The 25508-nt window shown below is 39.1% G+C and overlaps 1 protein-coding gene across 12 annotated transcripts in view; it reads left to right on the forward strand.

The window, feature by feature from the left end:
• Positions 1-25508, forward strand: part of TNRC6B (trinucleotide repeat containing adaptor 6B) — a 139331-nt gene that overhangs the window by 34736 nt on the left and 79087 nt on the right. For 9 of the 12 annotated variants that reach the window (XM_067310180.1, XM_067310208.1, XM_067310259.1 and 6 more), the window contains one exon: positions 7426-7493. The exons of 2 other annotated variants lie outside the window; for them this stretch is intronic. In XM_067310180.1, the coding sequence (XP_067166281.1) occupies positions 7426-7493 (68 nt within the window). Of the gene's footprint in view, positions 1-7425; positions 7494-24007; positions 24198-25508 lie in introns of those variants that run through there. One more of the 12 variants, XM_067310225.1, reaches the window with a different exon arrangement.

Here is a 25508-nt window from a genome sequence, read left to right on the forward strand (position 1 = left end):
AAAAATAGGTTCAAGTGAAAATTTAGTAGTGCCACAATACTGTCCAAAGAAAACCTGAAAGAGTCCAAAAATATAGAGTAACTTTTCCTATGTATCCTGTCTCTAAGATTTTGCTGTTTGTAATTCAGAAAAATATGTTGCTCTTTCTTGTTTTAGGAGAAGAAAAATTAAGGACTGATCTCCTATCGTCTTTCAATTTAGAAATAGTGGTTTACTTTTTTTTTTTTTAATACTTTCCTCTTTGTACTAAAATAAAGGTTTGATCTCAAAAGTATACTTTTAGGATGAATTTCTGCTAACTAATTTGTGCTATTCTATGCATGTTTTGAGATGCTAGCTAGCTTAATATAAATACATTCCTTTAAAAAAAAAAAAAAAGGAAGTGCTTGAAGCTAAATCACATTGATTTTATTAAATAAAGAAAGTTTTATCTGTTGCTAGTGAGTAAAGTTTACCCCTAGTGCGCTTCGTCCTCATTGTGCTCATAGTAAAATGCTTAAAGAGAGGTGACTTGGCTCACCTCTCATTCGTACTGGTTACATTTCTATCAGACCTCAAACTATTTATGTTTGTTTCTGACAAAGGCTTCTAACTGCTCGGCACTTATAGGGGCTTCCACAACCCTTAGTAACAGTGACTAGTGCCTACTTACTTGGATTTTGGAGATTGAGTCGTGCAATTCTACTTAAAGCAGATGTTAGCGAGACAAAAGAAATGCTGATGGTCCGCTTACAATAGCACTGTTACTGCTGCTGATTGGGAAGGGGCACTGGTGTTAAAGGGGTAGTTCTGGTAAAACACCAAATGAATCAGTGTCTTAAACTGGACCTGCAGTAGGCTATGTTAAAATAAAGAGGTGATATAAGACATTGGAAGCAAATTGCCACGATCTGCAAAAAGCAGCTTTTGACCTTGGCTGTTCCTCACTGAGTTCTAGTAATATGCCAGATAAGGTCTTCAGTTCATGTGTGTGAGCTGGTACTCGATGCAAAATCTTGAAAGTCTTCATCTGCTCACTCAGGTGGCTGTTTACGTCCTTTTTGGTAAAAGTAAAGAAACAAAAAAATTACAGCCCTGAAAAGGAATTGTTGAATGAGTGGGAAAAGGTAGTGATAGTTGCTCATGATCAAGCTGCGTTAATATATTTCTATAACTGGTGAAGACAGAATACTGTTTAAAATGAATAGCTTTTCACAGTAAGTATAGAGTTTCTTGCAGAAGCCTATCTTCCTCAAAGTATCTAGTTTCTCTTCTGCTCAGTACAGTTTGGGTGGACTAGGCCATCTAACAATTGAATCTTCTTAGGAAAATGTGCTTTTCAACATCTGAGGTTGTTTGCTCGTGAAACGTTCTGACACTTCAAAGAAAATGTAGCAAAACTAACTTTATCTAGGCACTTCAGATTAATTTTATTTACTTATTAAGTAAAGGTCTTGTCGAAGGTATTTTTAGAAAGAGTAGTATAAAACTGTGGTAGCGGCTGTTATACTTCTGAAAAAGTAGTAATTTATGTTTTATGTCTAAGCTCCTCCTGGTATAGCTCATTCATGAGAAATTAAGTATCAAAGCGTTTAATTATGAATAGCTTTTGAAACATAACTTGTCTTTTTGTATTTAGAACATTCAGTTTATTAACTTTTGTCAAAAATGTGGTTACTCACAGATATTTGGATTTTTTTAAAGGGGGGTGGGAAGAAGCTTTGAAATGATAAAATACTGAATTCAACAGCTTTCACTGACTTTTGCAAAAATGCAGGTTTTTACTGACTTGCCCTCTGCTGTTTAAGGACCTATTGCTGGTTGCTGCTTCCAGCTGGCAGGACCGTGAAGCTTTCACCCACCTCTCTTGCCAGCAGAAACAGGTGGGGAGGGCGCTCTCCTCCATTTCTGCCTTTGGAATCGATGGCTCCCCCTACAGCCCTTTCCAGACAAACTGGAGTGCCTCGGCCCCCTGTGTCATTTTAGCTTTTCTTCTTTCCCTGGGAGGAATGGAATAGGCACAAGAGTCCTGTCTTACCTCCATCTTCCACTTTTTCATCTGTGTTTTCAGGACAACTGTATTTCCTATGTATCATGTAAATCAAGAGAGGCTAAAGATTTAGAATAAGCCTTTTCATAACTTTTGCAATTAATTGGATTTGTTGTGGTTGCTGTATACTGCATATTGCTGAAATTCAGTAAGATCTGGGCTCCACCTTCTGTAAAAAGAAGAGGGAAGGAGGGCTGGACATGAGATACTGTGATACAGTGAAGAGAAACTGAGGGACTCTTTCGGGGAAGAAGTGTGCACAGTTTTTTAACTGGGCGGGGGGGGAGAAAATTTCAGCTAATTGTGGCTGAAGACTCAATCTATTGTTCCTCTTTTCAGTTCATTCTCAGGTATTCATTTTATCAAAAATTTAAATATTCTCATCCCTTCTGCAGTGGGGTTTTACTATTGGCATTGGAAAATATTTTCATTTTTTATATTTGTAGATTTAAAAAACTCTAGTGAATAAATTAGCTGGTCCTAAGAACTAATTTTAGTAAGATGAAAATAATGTACTCAGAATTTTCTTGGGTCAGTTTGCTCATTAATTTTGTTTTCAGAAGTTACTTTGTCAGAGATACCTATTTAAATTAAGATGAACTACCCAGTAAAGCAATTTTGACTTTCCAATGTCAGGGAAAGCTGGAAACATATTACTTTATAAATTTATTCTAAAATTATTAGAACACAATAAATAAACTGTGTAACATTTTCTAACATTTTTTTTCTAATGAAATCCAAATTCCAAAGTGAAAAATATAAATCATTCTTCATGAAATGATGTTTAACATAAGCGAGCACACAAAAGACAGTTGGAGCCCAGGTTCTGCAAATAGAGGAATGCAGGAATTGCTGCCCTGGATTAGACCTGTGGAATGGCCAATACGTAGAACTTTCACTTTTAAAAAATGATCTCAGGGCCAGAAACAGAAAAGCTTATATAGCTAATGTTTTATAATCCTCTAATATGCAAATAAATCTTGTGTGTGAAAATATACAATCTTCAAGGGCGTGTGGAATTCAGTGTTGCAAGTTACATTTGTACAATAACTAGATATTTGTCTGCTTTTTAATTAGTGTATTTGCCAATTAATTGAATGTCCTCTCATGTTGCTTTTTGTAAGTAGGTTAGGTTTTATTTTATTGCAGTAGCAAAAGGATGACATTTGTAACAACACTGTCAAACTAAGCTTTCTTTTGTCTGCTTCAGTCATGTGTCATCTGTCTTTGAGGGAAGTCTGCAGCCCAAATGCTGGGTTTTATTCATGTTCCTTTGCTTCAAACTTTTTTTTTTTTCTTTTCTTTTTAATTCTGAGATCCATCATTTTTAGAGTGTTGTGAAGGGTTTTTTAAGCCTTCAGTGGCCAGACCCAAATATAGTATTCTAAAAGAGGACATACTATGGATCAATTTTAGTACTTTTATTGTTACTTCCTGTATTATTCCTATGTATAGTCTAACTTTTCTCTTGGTTGTTGTTTTGGTTTTGTTTTTTGATTATTTAAGAGATTCTTAGAACTTTCCACAGTGAAGGGCAGGTTCTTGCTGGAATGGAAATTTGGTAGAGTGTTTTTGTTTTGTTTTTGTTTTTCTCCTATGCGTAACCTTTCAACACTAAACTGAATCTGTCCTTGTGTTTACAGAATAATAGGATTATTCAGGTAGGAAGGGACCTTAGGAGGTCTGTAGTCCAACCTCTTGCTCAAAGCAGAGTTAGCTATGAGGTCAGACCAGATTACTTGGGATTTTATCCAGTCTGGTCTTAAACCTTGAAGCATGGAGACTATACAGCCTCTCTGGGCAACCTTTTCCACTGCTTGACTGTCCTTATGGGGAAAGAGTGTTTGGTTTTATATCCAGTCTTCTCTACTTTCTTGGACTTCTCTTGTTTCAACTTATGCCTGTGGTTTCTCTTTCTCCCACTATGCATTGCTGTGGTGAGCCTGGCTCCTTGCTGACTTCCTCATAGGTACAGATGGCTGTTAATAGGTTTCCTGAAGCCTTCTGCTCTGTAGGCTGAACAAGCCCTGCTCCCTGAGTCTCTCCTCACAGGGCAAGCGCTCCAGCCCCCAGAACATCTTGGTGGCCCACCGCAGAACTTGCTCCACTTTATTGATGTGTTTCTTGTACTGGGGCGGCAGGGCAGGGCAGGGCAAAACTAGGGGTGCTATTCTAGATATGGTCTAAATAGCACTGAGTAGAGTGGATAAACACTTCCCTCATCTACTGGCTGTGCTCTCATTAGTAAAGCCTGGGAGACTGTTGGCCTTTGCTGTCAGGGTACACAGTTGGCTCATGTTCAGCTTGCTGTCCACCAAGACCCCCAAGACCTTTTCCGCAGAGCTGCTCCCCGGCTAGTCAGTCCCCAGCCCGTATCGTTGCCGGGTGCTCTTCCTTCCCAGGTGTCGGGCTTTGCATTTGTCCCTGTTGAATTTCAGGAAGGTCCCATATGCCCATTCCTCCAGCCTGTTTAGGTCCTTCTGAACAGCAGCCCTGTGTTCTGATGTATTGACTAGTCCCATCCACCCCAATTTGGTGTCATCTAAAAACTTGATCAGAGGGGCACTACATCGCCTCCTCCAGGTCATGGATCAAGTTGTTAAATGGGACAGGTTCCCAGATAGACCCCTGGAGTGCCCCCGTTGTTAACAGCCTCCAGGTAGGGTACAACCCATTAACCATTACCCTCTGAGCCTGACAATCCAACTGGCTTTTACCCATCTAGTTGTTCATCCATTCCAGAAAGAGGGCTATTTTCCTGTTCACTAATACTCAATTCCTTAAAGTTTCCTTGTCCTCTTTTAGTGTCTTGAGGTATTTTATTGCTTGCTTTTTTCCCAAACCTACCAATTAATCTTTATTTTATGTATTGAACAGTTTCCATGTTGATGAGTACTTTCTCACTATGTGACTAGTTTTCTTAGTGAACTTCTTGTGAGAAACTTCACCATTGCCTTTCTTTAAGTTACAAGGAACCCAGCTGTTTTCTTTCAGAGTACTGACATATTCTTGTCATATCGTCTTCAATATTTTATAATGCAGTTTTTAATCATTTCGGGTAGTTCAGCCTCGTGCCTGAAGTAAAGCTAGTTGATTAACATTTCTTAAAATAGATATTTTTTTTTAAGTTGCTTTAAAAATGCATTATCCTTTGTCTCTAGTCCAGGTAATTTATTGTTCTTGATTATTTTTCTTCTCCTCCTATTTGAAATGTTAATTTTGATAGGTATTCATGTTAGATAATAATGTGTCTGGAACAGCTACATCATGTGCATTCCTTATTTAAAATTCATGGTAAAGAAACAATTTTATTTAATGGCTATACTTCAGCAGTTATTTTGTCTTGTTGGTGATCTGCTAGATATTCCAGTTCTCGTCCAGATTTCTTGTTGATAGTCTACTAAAATAATTTCCTGTTCCTTTTTAGATTTTTGTTGATTTTCAAGTCTTTCCATTTTTATACTTAAGCTATTATGATCTCCCCTCTTGTACAGCTTCAATAAGCTGAATTTCTGTTTTAGATGGGGATCTTATTAGTCTAGCGTTTTGTATGTTTTATGTATTGGCCACAAACTGTTCCCTTGCTTGCCATTCATATGAATTGTACCTGTCTCATACCGGTGACAGGCCTTCCGCAGCTCACCTGAATGTACAGTAGAACATGCTAAAATACTTCCTGATTTCAAATTGTGTAAGAAAAACTTTTTTAAACCTTTACCCTGACTCCCAGACTCACATGACCATGCTGTTTTGCTATGCAGCCACAAATCCATAGCTACTTTGCCACCTACCCCACTTTTTTTTTTTTTTTTAACATGCCCAACAATAGAAATAGTGGAATAGCTTTTTCCTCAGCTTGACAGCTTGAGTCCAGACACTGGAACTCCTGAATAGCAGAGGTAGACTGAGGTACAAGTAGATTTTAACTTCTGTCTGAAATGATGGGATTATATGGGTAAAAGTCTTCAGTTGTTTACAAAACTGTAATGCTAAATTTTCTTGCTTTCAAACATTGCTTTCAAACAAAAATACTGTTTTGATCGTGGCTCACACTGGCACATATTCACAACCATGAATTTACTTTATACTTTTTTTGATTGACTATCTGTCTTCTGGATGTCATTACTAGCTTATAGTTTATCGGTTTCTGACTTGATTTGTGGTTTTGCTTAGGGCTGTCTCTGTACAGACAAATAACATAGTTTCTGTTATCCTTGTTAGATGTCATCTGTCAATATGCAGATAATGGTTTTTGTCAGTATTTTTGACCTGTCAACAGGATCAAGGTACAGACGAGTAATGTTCCCTCTTTTCGGGGAGGGTAGGGGTGGAGGGGGAAGGTGCTTTTTTCCTTCAGAGAATGACTAAATCATGTTATCTTTACTGACTAAAAGTGTTCTCCACTTTCCATCCCAGTTTATAGTAGTGGATCATGGATTCATGTGTGATTACAATTCAGTTGTTTTATTTTCTGTATGGCTTATTGAGCATTGCAGTGTGGCCTGTTTGCTGACTTCACGTGAAGTAGAGCATTGCTTAAGTGTATGTCTGGATGTTTATATAAAATACTAAATGCATGTGATGAATTTTTATATAAAGAGAAGATTATTCTGCTACCTGCATAAGAACTTCTGGCTGAATAAAGTAATTAAATGAAGAGTGCATAATTAATGACCAAATTTAATGTAATTCATTCTGGCCAAAGAAATGACTGAAAATGTATGCTAAAACTGTATTTAAAAAACAAACAATTAAATGGAAAACTTTCTTAGTCCCCCTTTGAATCTTTTATCAGGAGAGCCAAAGGAAATGCCTACCTTATGTTGTCATTGGAACAGCATTTATTTGAGGTTCCCTTAGGCTTCTTTTTTTACCCAGCTAACTAAGCTATGCATGTGCAGTGAAAGTCTCTTTTTCATATAAAAGTTGTTTTTCAAAAGAAATACTCTACTTTTACAGCAATTTCTATTTGTGGTTAATAAAGCTTTTTACAGATTCTAGTTTTTCTCCAGAGATGTTCATAGAAAATTTTTTTTTAATTCGTCCTTTATATGTAAGGAAGGAATGGCAGAAGTCGTCATGTTTATTCAGAATGACAAAGAAAGTCCATAACAGAGCAAGTTGTAGGACTTAAACATCCTGACCGATAGTCTTCTGCTATAGCCATTAAGTCATTCTTCTTCCCTTGTAAGATTTTCTGAAAATTGTGCTCTAGAATGATACCATAGCGATGGGGATGGAGATGTACGTGCGTTGCTAAGAAACTACATGGTCTGTTTTGGACCAGTCACTGTGATAAAGTGGCTGCCTTAAGTTGTCTTATATGGAGAAGGGCCACTTTAGGTGACATGCATTTTGCTCCACCGATTTCTGACCTGCAATGCTTGCCTTTGCAGATGGAACATGAGGATTTTGTAATGGAAGGGCATGGCAAGACTCCACCTCCTGGTGAAGAAAACAAACAGTGAGTCACATGTTTATTTAAAAAGGGCCTTACCATAGTAAATGGTGTGAAGCACTCTCCTTTAAACGTGCTAGAAGCATTGGTTGTTCATTTGGTGCTCGCCCTTTTGTTTCCTTAAATATCCATATTTAATAGTGGATGGTGGCTGGAAAAAAATCAGGATGTTGACTTGCCTTGAATTTAAAAGCATAAAAATGTTTTGCAACTGAAGTAGGTAAATCAGAATTTGCTGTAAAATGGATAATCATTCTAGAAGTTTGGCACTGAAGTAGTGAACTTACCTTTTATTTTAAAGTGGAAATTTGTACTTGAAGCTTTTACATGTGTCTTTTTCAGTGAAGTCATTTGAAATACAACAGAACCAGGGCTTTTCTCTTGGTGCGCTTAAGGTAGTTTGGTCCTCTTTGAAATATGACCCTTGCTTGTTTAAAATATGTTTTAATAAAGGAACATAAATTGTAAACAAGATGCTCTTTCAAGAATGGACAATTTAAGATGCTAGTGCTCAATATTCTAGGGAAAGAAGGAACAGCTTGATTAAAGAAGAAAATGACAAGTTTCCATTAGCAAAAGGCACATATAAAATGTCTTTCACATATGACTTCAGGCTGAAATCCAGAAGCAGTAGGGCTTTTTCTTTTTTTTTCTTGGGGTTTTGTTCAGGTGGGAAGAGTAAAGCCCTATCCTAGAGGTATTTCAGTGATGGATGTCTTCAATATGGCTTGAGTAGTATTCTTTTCTTCAGCCAATGCAAGGGTAATTCAGTTTTACTATCATAATTAAACAGTTTTCTTGACTGACCTTTTGGAGCAAGCAAGAAGATGGTCTTTGACGAATGTGCAGAACAGAGCCTTTTTTCCCCATGCCTAACTGGATGTCTGTCTTCTCATGAGAAGGAGTTCTGTTGCCTCACGGTTCAGCAATGCACTGCTGCTCTGTTGCAGAAAGGTTGGGGTTTGACTCAGGCGTGAAGGTCTTCCTTACCTTTTAGATAAAGCTAGCAACGCGAAGCCCACTGCCTCTGGGAGAAAATGCCTCTGAGGTAGCTAAGATGCGCGCAGGGAAGTGCTGGTGCTGGGCATGCACATTCTTTCCATTGTGGAAGCGAGCCAAACTTTTCAAAGTAATTGCTGCTATTCAGACTGCCCGACTGTGGTACCAAGAGATACAAAGCTTGTGGCCACTGAAACTTTCAGAAAGTTCCAGAAGGAAATCGGTGCAGCAGTAAAAAATGGGAGTTAGATTTCTGCTTTCTGAATTGTTTCTTTAAATATTTAGCAGCACAATGAAACGTTATTGTAGTGAATAATATGAGGGATGTTTTATTGGATTTATTATAGCCTTTTGTTTGCTGTATTTTTTTAGCTGCAACTGGAAGCTAGAATTATTTTACAGTTGACCTGATTTCTAACTATAGCTTTTTGAGTGCCTTATAACATTATCTCTCTCTTCCCCAAAACTGTCGTTACTGGAAAGAGACTGAGATTAGTGGTATGCAGGATTTTTTTAATTTTTTTTTAAACTAAGAAATTTGTGTTCAAAGTAGTACCTGGGATCTTGTTATACAGACCCTGCCCTAAGGTGCATCATTGCTAATAATGTTGTTAATAATATTTTGATCAAACTCTAAAGCTGCAATGTTTGTTAATGCAACTGCTACTACAAATAGATATTTGCTTTGTGCAATTGTAGCACAGTGCCAGCAATTTTCTATTGCAATATTGTTTTTAAATTTAAATCGGTCACTTGAATTTATTTCTACCCACAATCTCAAATTTTCATCTAACAAAATGGTCAGCCTAGATGGACTTTACCTTTGTTGCAAGTGACATATTGTTCGGGCAACAGGGTTAAAGTGGTGATAATCATACAAAGGGCTAGTAATTTATACTCTTAAGTGACTCCAAAAAGAGCTTCATTGACTTTAAATCTGTCACTATAGAGCTCAAAAAAAAAAAAAAAAAAATCTGAAACTGCCTCTTTGTACTATTACGTACTTACATTAGATATTAGGTGGGCATCCTGGAGCAGGGATAGCAAAGGGCCATGAAGAAGGATTGGAGCATCTGACATAAAAGCAGGAGCTGAGAGAATTGGGAGTGTTTAGCCTTGAGTGAGAAGGCTGAGAAGAGGGGAGGATCTTATCAGTGTGTATAAATAGCTGATGGAGGGGAGTGAAGAAGACGGAACCAGACTCTTCTCAGTGGTATCCAGTGAAAGATCGAGAAGCAATGGGCGCAAATTGAAATACAGGAAGTTTCATTCACGCATTAAAAAAAAGCTTTTTTACTGTGAGGGTGGTCAAACACTGAAACAGGTTGTGCAGAGAGGTTGTGGCTTCTTCATCCTTGGTGATGCTTAAAACCCTGACCCTGACCATCCTGCTGTAGGTGACCCTGCTTTGAGCAGGGGGTTTGGACTAGACAATCTCCAGAGGTGCCTTCCAACCTCAAAGATTCTGTGATTTGCATATATGTGTTTACTGTTGTCCTCCTAGTTAGTTTGAAATAAAATTGGAGCAATTCGATTTTATTGTAATAAAAATGAGTAGCTCGTAAGTTTGAATGTAAAGTCAGATGTTCACTACAGAAATAGCTGTGCTAGCTGAAGAAGATGCCTCCTTCCCTTACCAGCTGTTCATCAACCTGCTAGAATGTACTGTCGCTACTGCCGTGCAGGTGAGATCATTTGTTTGAGTGCTTCTAATTTGCTTTTCTGAAAAGCCAGCCATGATAGTTTAATTGCCTCTCATAAGCAGCCTGATCTGGGTAACTCTGTACTGAGATTGCTGAGGAAGTGCTTACATGGTACAGTTTCAGCAAGTGACCTGTGAGAGAGGTAACTTTCACCAGAGAGTTGGTAGCAATCAGCAAGTGTTAACCTCTTAGGCAAGCCCAGCAATTTCTTAATGTTATAACTGCATTGTAAGGGACTCAAATGAGGCTTGAGTGGGTAGTGGAAGTTCTTGCCTAGCACTGTTTTCATGGGAAAACTCCTTTGCTAAAATACAGCTGCATAATGGGCTACAAGGAGCTGGCATCTGTTGATGAATTCTGGCACTTTATTTTTGAAGTGCAACTGAGTATTTCAATTTGGTTTGATTTAGAGATAAAAACTCAGTTAGGATTGCAGGAGTACTTTGAGGTGTTAAAAAATTAATTAAATCTCAAACCTTTATTTTGCTATATTGAACAGATCTCTCAGGCAAAAATATTGCTGTGGATAATACCTGAGAACTCCTGCTGCCTGCTAGTATCTGCCAGGTCCATGGGGGGATTTATCCTGTTAGATTGTGTACAAGGTCTTTAGAAATCTTCCACTGATTGTTTACAACATAAATATAATTGATTTCGATTGACGATAATGATAAAGAAGAGGAGTTACTCATCTAAAATCTTTAGTATAAATGAAACATGGAATGGACATGTTTGTCTCAATCTTTCCCATGAGAGATTTGCAGTTTACACATGCTGCCTGTGTACCATGACTATAATGGTTGTGCAGCAATGACAGCTGCCGCTCACTTTGAAATCTGCACCTCAAAAGAAATGAGCCTACATGGGCTACTGAAGCTGACAGTGGCTGTTTTGGACCTTGCTGCTCCTTCAGCAGAGGAGCAATGGACTCATTGAGAAATTATTACTTCTCAGTTTTGAAGTACTGTGTGAATTCTTCCCTTCTCACGGCATTCTGGTATGCAATATAACTTTTTTTCACACTTGGCCGTATTATTTTATGTGGTGTATATGTTTGGAAAGAATCCCCCTTCTCATTCCTTCCCCTTCTCTTCCCACCCCTCTCCCCCCCCCCCCCCCAAAAAAAAAACAACTTTGGAGAAAGGACATCATTATCATCACCTTTAATTACAAGCAGATATTTTGGTAGATGAGCTCTTTCTGCTCATATATTGTCATCCATTATGAAGAGGTTGGTCTGGATTGCCAGGCTTAGTGAGTAAATGTTATCTCCCATAAGACCTGATTTGCTTTTTACATGCCAGTAGCTTCCTGTGTGCTTTTGCCTTACCAATTGTAATAGAGCTTTTATTTTTTTTCACTGCTAGAATAAAGATTAACAGGCAGTTTTGGTTCAGAAACATCTTTTCTTTGAGAATTTCAAAAGAGTCAGATTCTATTGATGAGCAGAGGGCAGTTTCTTTTTGTAGTTTCTTTGAGATACAATTTAAGTAGAATTTTTTATTTACTTCTTTAAATTGAAGTTGTGCTCCTGGTTCTAGCACTATTAATTAGCAATTCTGCAGGTGCTGGTAAATTATCCCCAGCTGTCACCATGAAAAGTTTATGCACCTTGATCTGCTAGTGAAAGGGATCATGTAACGAAAAACTACTCCTTTTGGAAGAAAAACCTAGATGTTTTAAGCTATTGTCCCTGATTAATGCATGAAGAGAGGTCTCTGACAGCGGCCATTCAAAGTGAGCCGAGTTTATACTCATCTTTACTGGCAAAGTAAGCCAACCCACTACTGCTGTCTGAAGCAATTCAATTGGCTGTTCCCCACCTGCTGTACTGTAGTAATCAGAAAGAAATGCTGTTTTCAACAATCTAAGCAATTTGTGCACCTGGAAGTGATTCATATTGCAAGAAAGAAAGCAAAATAAGATCATTTCTGTAATTCCTTAAGTATCAGATCATCGGTTAGCCCCGCTGGATAGCAGGTTACTTAGCTTGATAGTTTCAGGTATGGATTCTGAGGCTGGACTTCTTAATGAGGCTCTACAAAAACTGTAGTCAGGCCAGGAAGAGATTGCAACAAGTGAGGCTCTCAAAATTATTGCTGTAAATTTGGTCATGTTCTCTTACATTATTCTTAAAGATTCTAGCAGAAATATTCAATGTCTTCCTGGTATTATATCACATTAAATTTAAAAGGAGGCTCTAGGTAAAATAGCCTAAGCTGGAAAAGGAATCATAGACTTGTAAAATGATTTAAATTGGAAAGCACTTCTGAAAGTCACCTGGTCCAGTCCCATGTTCAAAGAAGGACCAACTTTGCAGGTAAGATGCAACTTCAACGTTAGATCAGGCTGTTTAAGGTTATTCTAGAGCCTTGCTAGGCAATCTGCTCCAATGTTTGATCACCCTCGCAGTAAAAATTTTTTTCCTGATATTCTGTCAGAATTTCCCTTGTTGCAGTTTATGTCCATCACCATTCATCCTTTCAGTGTGCATTTCTGAAAGGGTGGCTCCATCTTCACTGAAACATCCTGCTCTGGGTAATTGAAGGTAACAGTAAGATTTCCCCCCCTCCTTGCTTAGCCTTCTCTTAAGACTGAGTGAATCAAGTTCTCTCAGTCTGTCTTTGTACTTCAAATTAAGGAGCAGGACGATAAGCCAGTCCTCCTTCATTTTTAGCAGCCTGCTATACAGGGTGTATGTACAGATATCGCCACTATGATGGCACAAGCTGACTGATCTTACTGTTTTATACTTTGCTGAAAACTATAAAATGGCTGCTGTGTTAAATCCTGAAGAAGGCTGCATTTATTGGTGAGAATGCCATAGATTATGAAGTGCTACAGTAGATTCTTTTGAAATTTTTTTAATGTTAAAATTCTATGAAGGACCCTAACCATAGCTTTTCTTCCTGCAGCATAAGCCCCTGTTCTTACCAAATTAAAAAAAAAAAAAAAAAGCTAAATGCTTGCATGACAGGATTTTGTTTGTTGTTTAAGGGCGTTCCGTATTCTGGAAGGTATTGCTGTTTGCCTCCAATACCACCCCATCTTTTTGATTTACTGACAGTGCCAGCCTTAGCAGAAGTTTTTCAGAAGATACCTGGTAGGAGTTTTAAAGTAGCCTATAAATCCTAATTCAGATTATCAGTCCAGATTTGGGGTACCTAAACTTGGATGCGGGCACCCCAAATTCTGTTGAAATTCAGGGCAAATTCTTTCCTTGAACACATCAACAGTTATGTATACAAACAGCCACTTTTCTGTTTGTGTGCAGAACAAGTAGCCTATTGGATAAATGTCTCAAATACTGAAGTCCTGTGTCCAGCATCTTAACAAATCATCGCTGAGACCTGTGTGTATGTAGTGTCATACCAGGCAGGGTTGTCACAAGGTATTTCAGTTCTGTCAGTGTGTCAGAAAACGCTTCAGATTCCTGTTGAGAAAGACTCTTGTATTGGCATCTGAGTAGGAGAGGTCTTAACTTTGAAAATTATTTTTTCAAAGAGAAAAACTATTGGATAGTCGGAAGGACGTTTGAGGACAGGAGACCTGGAGACTAACACTTTAGTAAATAGTGAGTAGCATGTCCAACTGAGGATTGAGGAATATTTTTCATTAGCTTCATGGTGTAGTAATCTTTTTACTTCCTGCAGTGGAGTGGCAGGACAAGTTTGCATTTGTAGGCAACTCTGCCTTCTGTATGTAAGGGGGGCCTGAGGCACAAAGAAAAGCATTGCCTTTTGTTGTGCAATTGGGCGAGTACTAATGGATGAGACAGCAGCTAATTCTGTAGCTGTAGAGGCGGCTGTGTTTTAGCCATAAGACTGGTAAGTCAATAACGTTGAAAAGGCTGGCTTGCACCTTTTACAATACAATACTTCCGAACAATATAACCAGAAAAGTATGCAGAATTTATGTTTAAGACCTCGACAGTTTAAAATGCCAAGGGTGCCATCATCTCCTTTCCCTATTTTACCAGTTTAATGTTATATTTGAATCTCTTGAACTTTTTGTCCTTAAAATTAGAGATATTCTCCACAGGAAAGCTCTAGCCTGAATAGGCTATGCAAAAATCATTTAAACATTAACTTCTACAGATTCGTCCTGAAAATATTTACAATTGCCATTTCATGTTTTTACGTTTCATGTTTTTCCCTGTTTCACCTACTCAGTCATGTCTTTCTTTCAAACCATAAAATAAGAGGTAGCAAAACATACTACTGTAAATCTTACTTCATCATAAACAGATACTGGCTTTCCATGTACCTCAGTTAACCCACACCATTAGAGTACTGTCATTTTTAAATATTTTCTTAATGTGTGGAAAATTGCATGCAAGATGACTGCTGTGGAGTAAGAAAAGACTATAGTACATGATGGGGGGAGGGAGGGTGTCATCTCTGGAGGTAAAGTTCCCACTTACTGTCCCAATGTGTTTAACCTACCCCCCCCTGCTGAATACTGAGGGAGGAAAAGATTTGTGGACAGTGTACATTCTACATGTGAAAAGTATGGCACTACTTTTCCTTAGGATTTTATGGTGTTTTCTTTCAGACTTCTTGTGGCAAGAACAGGACAGGTTTGTTTGTTTGTTTGTTGGAGGGTTGGTTGGGTTTTTTCCCCTCAAGATCTGTATTTGCCCTGTGTAGGAAGTGCATAAAACCTGCTTCTGAACTCCCAGTCTCATCTGATCGAGTGACTTCTTTATATTTGTTGTCTGCCCAAACCAGGAAAAAAAGTGTATTTTCTATTCCAATTTTCTGGTTCATGAATACGGTATTGCAAAATACCCATATAAGATACTGCTCACAAATTCCAAGTGATACCATTGGTATCTCTCATCATTACATTAAGTAGTAATTTTAATTGCTAACTAAAATAAGGAGGGTATTCTGATTTACTGCTGTCTTAAACGGCTTACTGTACTTCGAAGGAGAGTGCATCTGTATACTGATCAAACTCCTAAAATCCCAGAGCCTCTTTATTTCAACCACCACCAGCTCCTCCACCTGCTGCGCTCTAGTCCCTTTCCAGGAACTGAACTATCTACAGGGCATTCTACTGACACCTCAAGTTCATTGTCCAAGAAGCCTATTTCTGGTTTGGCTGGTTTGTGGCTGGCTCCACACACACACCCTCCAACCCCCCGAGGTTGACGCTTCATCAGGAGCTGTCTCGGGTAACTGCTCTCTGATGTATCATTTCTCTGGATGGCTGGAAATTGCTCTCTTTTCAGCAGTTCATTGCTACTTAGAATGACACTGATGGGCAGTATCTCACATAGAAGTGAGATAAATTGCTTCCAAGTTCATTTGTGATCTTTCATTATGTTTTGGCATTTAGCTAAAATACAGATGTCAGACTTCTTTGGATAAATTTGTTCTTTTGCTACCCTTCTCAAACACCTACTCATGGTGTATTAACTTCAGATTTACTCATGGAGTGTCTATATTAAATGTATAAATTTACCAAGCTATATAGAATGTTACAGACCCAAAAGGTTTGTTAAATGTTCTATTTGTGGTTCCTCTCCTACCTTGCTGTAGAGGACTGCTTAGTACAGGGTATACTGCTTGAAATTGGCAAGAAATTTGGTTTAAAGAAGCTGGTTTAACTTTTTGTATTTGTAGTTCTATTTTCTTGAGGAAAGATTGGTTTCTTCCTCCTCCCCACTGCTTCTCCTGTTGGTATAATTTTGCTACATTTTGGTAATAAAACATCTAGTAAGTATCGTAGAAGTATGTGGGGGAGGAAATCCTGGAACACATGTAAATATTTAGAAGGGATTCATGAAACAAAATCGGTGTTTTCCATTAATAAATTGAGCATATTATTTCTGTTTAACTTATCTTTTCTAAATACTTTTGAAAGGGAAGATCTTATTCTCTAACTTTAATTTCTAAATTGGAAGAGGAAAAAACAAGAATTCCTGCTTTTCAGCTCCCAATTGATACATTGATTTTTGAATAGACTAGTCATTGAACTGATCTAGAATAAAGTGAAAAGTTGAAAATACTCTTTCTGCTTGCAGAGGTAGTTACTGCTGAGAAAAGCTGGCTTAGGACTTAACCAAGCACTGGTTTTACTTATCAATTTAGTGATCATACAACTTCTTTGGCTTGACTGTTTTTAATCAGCAGTAAAGATGTGAAAATTGAATATAATTTAATATTATTGTATTAGCTTTTATTAAGGATGAAATGTATTGTAAATTGTCTTAGTTTCAAAATGATTTGAAATTTTTTTTAAAGGAAAGCATGTTTTTAATTGAAATAAAAATTGGAATAATTTTGTATTTATTCTTGAAAATTGAGTGTACTTCTTGCTGGAAGTGCTGGTTATACAAATATAAGCAACTGGCTTAAAGAACAGCAAGCAAAAGTATTTGAAATCTAAAAATTATTGAGCCCTGTCTAAGTTAGTGCTTTGTCCATCTTCCTAATGTAAAAATAACTTTCATTTAGATGAATGTATGTATCTACACCAAGTTAGTGCCACACAGCTTTTTGGTTTGCAAAGGACTCAGTTTTTTGGACTGCTGGAGAAAGCCAGTGGCATCAAAAAAATGTATGAATTACAGTCCTAAAACTTATTTTTTTCTTTTAAGCCCAATTTAAGTTGTTTAGTGCACTTTTTAAATTTTCCCTTCATTCTCTCCGAAAATAAATATATTTATCAAGACTTTGGTATCCTTAATGTGTGCGCCCAGTTGAATGGTTGAGTCTTCCTTTCAAGCAGATGGAGAGGGGAAGGGAAAAAAGACTAATGGTTGTACAGTATATTAGGGGTTGTACTCTCTTGTTTTTTCCTATCTCCAGATATTTTGGAACACTTATGCTTCTTTTCTTCTCTGGCATGCTGTGAGATGGAGAGCTGGTATGGTTTCTTTGACTTCTACCTAGATAGAGGGGATTTGCTGAAGTCTTTGCCCTTCAGCAAATTAGTCGTATTTGGGGGTCATACCACTTTTAGTTAGATTAGTGCATGTGTTTGAATATTTGTGACATCAGTACAGCTTGTAGAATTTTCCGCATGGATAACTAGCTGTTCCTTTTCTGAAATTTCAGACCGAAGGGCTGTACATGAAGGCAGATTATTTAGGGAAGATGTTCAAGTCACATGGAAAGATCTGTTTACAAATTTTTGCCAAAATAATTAGTGCTTTTATGAGAGAAATGAGTGAAAGTAGGGGAATCTCTTACAGTAATTCACTGAATATACATTCCTTTTGTATTCTGCTTTTTTGATTTTTAACAACTTTGCATAATATGGTTCCTTTAGTGAGAACAAAGGAAAATGGGTTGGTGCCAGCTCCAACCAAGATGCCAGAAATTCCTTTGCTCAGACTTTTCCAGGCCAGTGACTGAACTCCCCACACTAAAGGCAAGTTAGAACAATTTGTAGAAGTGTTGGTCCATCTCACGATAGTTAAAAGAAAAAAAAAACGTATACAAAAATCTATGTGCAGTATAGTTCCTTTTTAGGTGCAGAAGAAAAGAGGGTTGGACTAGAATAAGACTAACACTTTGAGTGGGTCCAAATATCTTCCTTGTCTTATGCGAGACCCCCATAAATATTAGTGAGAAATCTGCTTTGCATGGGCAGACTAGACTGAATTGAGTACAGTATATTTATTTTCAGTAGAAGCATGTCTAGAAGTTCCATACAGAGTTGGGGTCCTGTTGTGGAGAAGTGTTTATAGGCATGAAAGATAACTACTTCATTAAATATTCCAGCTTATTCAGATGAAAATGCTTGCTGCTATTTGTTTAAAAAAATGTATATAGCTTCTAGGCTTAAGCAGGAGGAGGGAAGGACTTAACTAATGAGTAGGTTATTACTTCTCCTTTTGAAATGTGTAGTAACAGCTGTTGTTGATGGAAGGTCAGTTGAATCATTGATCTAACTGGTCTGGCAATTCACATGTTATAAAATAACAATTAGAAAGTGACAGCTTGCCCTCCCTATGGGGGGAGTGATACCCTATCCCATTTCCCCAACCATCTATTAATTTGATATAAGTATGTATCTATTCACCGGTGTAGAAAGAATTGGAGAAAATGGATGAACTATTTCATTGATATTCTGGCAGTTTATAGGAATTTAGAAAATGAAAATGGAAACTCATTAGGATAGGATTATAATCTTCAAAATCAAGACACTTCCGAGATGATAGTATAGGAACAGGTTAACTAAATTCTAAGAATACTAATTAATGCCAGTTCCCTTGAACATTGTGCTAGAGGAAGATGTACTCTTTAATTTCCCAGGATAGGTATATACATGATTTCTGTGGCTTTTTAAAAACCTCATTCAGTATTTAGAGGGGAACTTGACTGAATGGGAGATGATTTGGGTGGGGTCTCTTGTTTCATTTCCTAGAGAAATAAGTCTTGCACAATTGCTCTCCATGTCTCTATCTTTTCCAAGTTAGTCTGGAGGCTCTTGTCCAGTTTTGGTCAAGTCAGGCAGAGGAGTAAAAATATAAGTTCTTATCAATATGTTAAACATCAGTGACTGTGTGGAGAAGAGAGACCAAAATTAATTTCCCAACTAAAAAAAGGGTTTCAGAACAAAGAAGGGATAATCTGTTCAGTTTTTGGTCTGTTGACTGCTCATCAACATATGTTGGGGTTAGACACAGCATATGCTGGTTTTTGCCCAGGTGGGAAGTACTGGAAGGAGTGGAAAAACAATTACGGGGCGAGAACTGTGTAGCATTTGTGTTGTATACTGGTAGGGGCTTGGCATCACAGGAGAACTGGCTGTGCAGGGGAAGCCAGGGTTAGTGTAGTAAGGTAGAGATTCAGTGATGCGTGACAGAGATCCATAGGAAATAAGCATTATTAGTTCTGTTGTCCATGGAACAGCTTTGTTAAAATGAAGATACATAGAAGGTTTTATCTTCCTGCAATTTAGAAAGGGCATTTGAGGAGACTGAAGAAGGGAAGGCATAGTGATGGATTATTTATAGACCAAACAGCTAGGGAAAGTATTGTGGCAGATTGAGGAAAAAATTAGGTGGAAAAGTGGGTGTTTGCAAACTTCTGTGAATGAAGTTATTTCCTTCATCGTCTTTCTGCAAACACTTGATGAGCGTATAGATTCACAACTTTGGTTTGGCCTTAAAGTCATGAATAGTTCTTAAACTCAGTATGCTGTAAACTTTTCAGGCCCTGCACTCTATTTATACTCTCCCTGGCAAGATATAAATGAGATTTGGCCTTTTCTATGGCTCCAAAGCAGTGTTGCAATATAAGTATTGAATAATAATGATGGTATACTCTGTTCATAGAGCGTGTGTTGATAGGTGCCTTTGTGGAAGGGATGCAAAAGCTGTTGTAACTTTTTCAGAAACTAAGCGAGCTTTTCCTTTGTCAGTCACTTTTTGTCATTGTATTTTTCTTCGAAGAAAAAATTTACGTTGTACTTTTGATTACTATAGTTAAAAACCTTTGTCAGCTCTGTTTCCACTGTTCTGCAGCATAAATGTCTCACTGTTCACTAAATGTGAAAAAATTACCTAGTTTTCTTTAGGAATGAGTCCCCCTTCCTTGAAGAATACTTGGATATTTCAAAGTTTTGAATTCCTGTAGAAGGAGAGGCCATCTCTCTTTTACTGGTACAATGGTTTAAACTATTGCTGCAAAGTCTTTAAAAAATTAGGTTGATATAGCCAGATTCAGTTGTCATCTTCACTTTTCAAAAAAGTGTTGAGTATTCAGCATTTCTATCTGTTCAGAGAAAATAATTTAAAGGTGATCTGAACTATCCCTTACCCAGGACTGAGATGCCTGTGTCAAGTTCCTAGTTGTTAAGTCTAGCAAAAAAGAGACTTTGAACTCCTGGTTTTAACCCTGATGTTTTTGATCATTCTTTTGAAATAAATCATATTGCAGTTGTCAGAGCACACAAGGAATACTTAAGACTGTGAATTCTGTTCCTTAATTTAAGGGGCTCTCTGTGCATGCTTTTGTATTAGAAGGAATTATGCAACGCTGTGTAACTTAGTCCTCAAGTACTTGTTGTTACTGTAAGAGAAGTTACACATCTAACTTTATCTCGGGAAAGACAAAGTGACCATTCTAATCCCTGTTAACTTCATGAGGCAAACTAGTCAAAATTTGCCCTTGCTAGGATTGTGATCCAGGTCAGTTGGTCCACTGGTGACAGGATAGGGGTTTGTGTGGAATCAGTCTCTGATCATCCTGTACCCGTTGTCCTCGCCCACCTTCTGGGGTTGGGGGAGGGAGGTCTAGGGAAATCTAGCTGATGAGCTGTGAGGGGTAGAGGGTATGCAGTTTCAGTTCACTCTGGGATCTGCCTTTTTGCCTCTGATACTCTAGGAAGCAAATTCTTGACCGGCTGGAAAAAGGACAGTTGGTGAGTAGGAGTTTTTGCTATGAGAAACTTGTTAATATTTGTGGGTTTTGCAAAGGAATTACGTTGGGAGGAACTGAATTGACATTTTCACTTTCATAGCACCAGCTATGAAGAACTTTGGGGGTGGGGCAGAAGAAGAAGTCTTAAATTTGCTGCTGCATGTGTACGGGCAATGTAGAAGGCCCAGTGGGTGGAGTCTGGTGGTGTAGGATGGCAGGAGCCCAGCCTTCAAAATAAGTAAGATAGGGCAGCAGACTGTGGGACTTTGAGCTGTAAGAAAATGCCAGTCCTTGCATAAGGACTCGATGAACTTGACCACTTTTAAAGTTGAGTAGAGATCTACAGATTGGGCAGACAAGATTTCCTTTTTGAGATTGTAACTTGAGCATATCCCAGTTCATTTACTGGACACTGGAGCATGCCTGTATACGTAAAGTTGAAGACTAATCCATTGCTTCCATATTCAAAGGTCATCAAAAACATGAGTTGCAGTTAGAACCAAAATGCGGCTTAATGTGAGCTAAAAACACTCCCCTCATCCACTGTTTGAAATAAGGGTATAGAGAATCCGTGACTGTAAGCATCTCTCTTAATGTGTGTGCATGTGTATGTACACTCATACTGGAAACTGTCTTCACAGGAGCACTGTGAAGCTTCATTAAAGTTTGTAAAGTGCTTTATGATCTTCAGATGGAAGGTGCTTAGAAATGCAGTGTTGTATAATCAGGTAAGTTAGTAGTACATAACAAAGATATAACCTATTAACAGAGCTGTTAACATCAGAAAGCATAATGGTTAGGTTTTAAAGTGCAATTGCCCTCTAAAAAGGGATATGCAGGTTTTGTATATGCTCCATATTTTTATGCTCTGCTTCACTGTTTTCTGAACAACTGTGCTGTTTCTGTTCTTCCCGCAATTTTGGTTGAAGAAATACTGCTAAAAAAAAAAAAAAAAAAGCCTTCTCTGGGCCCTGGGTAGACAAGAGTTAACCATATGCCAACAGGAATAGATGAAGATTTTGAGACAAAAATGGTGTGTTTCAGCTGTTGGCTTAATTGAAAAAAAATGCATTTTTAATATTAAAATAATGATTTTGAAGTAGCTTACAAATAACATTTTAAAGGAGACAAAACATGGATAATTTTCACATTGTCAATGGAGTTAAATCCACCATTCTTTACAGAAGACAAACTAGTCAAGGTAAAATCTATGCCCACTGCACATACATTTTTAACAGACTGCTAAATGTTCCCCCAAGATGTTTTGTCCCTGCTACAATTATTTGAGAATTGCCAACACTAGCCATTATAAATATTTTTGGTTCAGTGATTACTTGTTTGTCCTGAAAAAAAGTGTTCCCATTTAAAAAGCTTTGCCTGTTGAAGATTTGCAATACGAAGTTCTAGATGGTTTGCACTTGATGCACAGCAACACAAGCGAGTGCTTGTTGCTTAAAGTCCTTAAAGTCTTCACAGTATTATCAGCTCCTTGAAAGAAAAGTTTCTTGGACTTCAGAATGGAGAACTATCAAGCCCTACTAAAGTTAAGAGGATTTATAGATCTGAGTAAGCAGTTTGGCTTTTGGGGGGAGGAGAGTAAAATTTACCTGTATCTGTAGCTTAATACATGCTCTCACACTCGGTGTGAAGACATCTATAGAACATGCAGTTGCAATAGTGGATCTAGTCTTTCAGCTGGGGTTTTTTGTTTGTTTTTATGAAACTCTCTGTAAATCCAGCTGTTGGTCTGGGATTTGTCTTTAGATATCCAGAGCAACTGTGTTGTACTCCTCGGGACTTGCTGCAAATAAGAATCCGTTCCTTGATGTTTCACCACACTTCTTTAAATTGCGGTGTTTGGATTAGCCCCACCACAGAGCACCAGCAAGCTGTTACCTCCAGCGGGCTGATTCTCTGTTCCATCTCAGAGAGCAGAGCAGCCTGAGCAGCTAGCAGCTATCTACTTTTATTTCAGTACCTGTAAATGCAACATGCTTTAGCCATTTCCAGAGTTTAATGAGCCTGCAGAGACGGGCATGGGAGCTAATCGTGCGTGCTCTAGTCCTGTTGAAGAATCCCCCACACTGGGGGAATCCCCATTCTGGAGTTTGGGCTGGTTTCTGTATCTTTTTACTATTGAGGATAATGGGAGCCAAGCTTGTCACAACCTGAACTGTATTAGCCACTCATAGCCTCCTGAAGACTTTTGAAACACAATGTTTAGTCAATGATTTAAATAGTACAATAATACATACTAATGTTTTTTATTCTATTTAATAAGTGCAGCTTCCACCCCTCCCCAAATTCACTCCCTAAAAAACGCCAGCTCACAGTGTTCCCCCCTAAATTTTTCAACTTCGTTTATTTCCATGTTGTTTTTTCAGTTTTTTTTTTAACTTAGTGCAAAACAATTTACAGAATTAAATTCTGAAGTGCAAGCGCTCAATACCAAGGCTGCCTCTGTCAGCTTCCTGAGCTGCTGTCAGCTCTCACAGGGCATGTTTTCATTGCACAGTTAATTCAAGCATTTGTTACCTGTTTTGAGCTCACTAAGGTGCAGGTTTCCTCACTGCAGAATAATGCCTGCATTAATATATACTTTACTTTTTCTGCACATTCAAGGTAATGTCTGTAAGCATATCCTGCAGTTCTTTATGTTGCAACGTACTGGGATTCTCTATTTCAACTGTTGGAGAATTTACCCATGGAAATTGTGAGAAGAGACTATCAAATGTCTGTGTAATGATCATGTTGCAGCCTGAGACTTAAAAGAAGTCAAGGCTCTAAGGTAGACTCAGAGCTTGCTCTGTGCTCCTGAGAGTCTTCCTTTGCACATCTGAACCTGGATCTCAGGTTTGTTTGTGCGCATGTTGTCTAGACACTTGGGTTACAATCTGGATCAACTGGGGACTGAAGATGTTGTCCTTGAATCAAGATGGGGTGGTACTTAAAAATGTTGTTTCCTCTTGAGGTAAGTGCTAAGGGTCAGATGTTCCCAGGTACTTTGCAGAAGACTTGAGCGTTGCCTGTTGGCACTTACACATTTCATGATTTATCGTTTATCAGTTGTGCAACTGTAATGTCGAATTAGCATAATTAGCAGTTTCATTTTTAGCTAGCTGGAAAAAAAAAACCCTCCAGATGAGTTGTTCCCTTCTCCCTCTTTTTTTTTTTTTTTAATACCCCTCCATACTGAGATCGATTAACTGTCTTACCCTTTCTATGCATTGCCTTCACGGGTAAGTGGAGGAAAATGGAGCGCGGTGGCGGGCAAGCGGGGAGGAGCGCTCTCCGCGGCGCGGACGGGACGCGTCCCCTTTAAGGCGGGAGGTGGGCCGGCCCCCGCTGCTGATTGACAGCCCGCCCCGAGTCACATGACCTGCCTCTATTTGAAGGTCACAAAAAGCTTCTTCCTTTAGAGAGAGCAAGAGGGAGAGTGAGGGAGGGAGAGGGAGAGAGTGAGGGAGGGAGTTCAAGCCAAAATGGCCGACAGAGTCTCTGCTGGTTTCTGAACATTTGAAATTGAAAAAGAAAACAAATACAGAATCATTTTTGGATCTCTTCATTTCCATTTCTACCTTGTATGCCTCAACTCGCTGGATTTAAGCACTGCTGCACTTTATGAGGTTAGTAGCGCCTTTCGATTTTATTATTATTATTGTTTTTAACTATTAGATTTTTAAGAGCCGGAGCTGACCGTTTTCATCTGTGGTTTTGCAGAGGTGTGTTTTCTAACGTGCTTGAGATGCGGTCTGTTTCTACGAGTAAAGCACTCTGACTGGATTTTTAGCTTTTTAAGAAGATGTCTGGTAGATTTCGAAGAGATTTGTAATTTAAAACATTTATGCAAATTACAGAAGATGGTTTGTATTTTCCAAGCTGGCGAAGTACAAGACAGTACTGAAAATCTTGTTTTATTTAAATACCGGCTCCTTAAACAGAGATTTCTTCCCCACAGCACCCGAAGCTCTTAAATCTGCTGCAAAAATTTGCATATATACAAGCGGGTTTGCATTTTTTCTGCTGCTGGGTCCGACGAGGGGACAGATGGGGAAGTGTTCTCACCAGGCCACTCGTCCTAGGGCGAAGGGGGGGGGGGGAACGACACGAAAATAACGCACCCGAGCCTTTACGACGCCAGGCCGGGGTGGCGAGGTTGGGGCTGGGGAGGCTTCCTGCGCTGGGAGCCTTCCCGAGGAAAAGGCAGAGCCGCCGCCGGGCGCCTCCTGCGCGGGCTTCCGCGCCCTCCGCTCCGCTTCCCTCCCCCGCGCAGCCAGATGCCTTATTTCGGCCCTCGGCGGGACCAAGCGGTGCTGCCCCGCGAAGGCGGCAGCCCGGGCGCGGAGCGGCCGTGCCAGGCAGCCCCTGCTGCCTTTGCAACCGCCCTGCCCCGCCGGGCCGGGCCGGGCCGCGGTGCGGGAGTCCGGAGCCCGACAAAACGCGTGTCGGGTGTTTCGGACCGCACGCGCACGGCTGCGGGGTGCTGGGCGCTACTTCTGTTTTGCAGCCTCCTGCGCCGCATTCGTTAGGAAGCAGGTATGTGCGCGTTAGTAAGCACAGGTAAAAAGCTGTGTTTTCCTGCGTCCCCCCCCCCCCCAATATTCTATGTTACTGAAAATTTAAATCGAAGTTCTTTTTGCATCTCCCAGAACCAAGCAGAAAATTAAAGGGAAATAGCTGAAGCTTGCTCTCTGAGAGCAGGCCCCTCCCCCTGCATTGTAAGAGTGTGATGTAATGCTCCTTTCTGTGGGGTTAAGTGAAAATTTTTCTCCGTGGCGGTGTACGTTCTTCTTCCCTTTCTGATAGGCCTTGTGCTCTGATAGTTTTGTAGCTGAATGTTTGGGCAGCAGATAATTATGGAAAAAAATCGCATCTTAATGTGAATCTGCTTTCAGATTACTCTGTGTGTGTGTGTGTGTGTGTGCACGCCCCTGCAC

Source organism: Apteryx mantelli, chromosome 1, assembly GCF_036417845.1.
Source record: "Apteryx mantelli isolate bAptMan1 chromosome 1, bAptMan1.hap1, whole genome shotgun sequence".
In the NCBI taxonomy this organism is placed as follows: Eukaryota; Metazoa; Chordata; class Aves; order Apterygiformes; family Apterygidae; genus Apteryx; species Apteryx mantelli.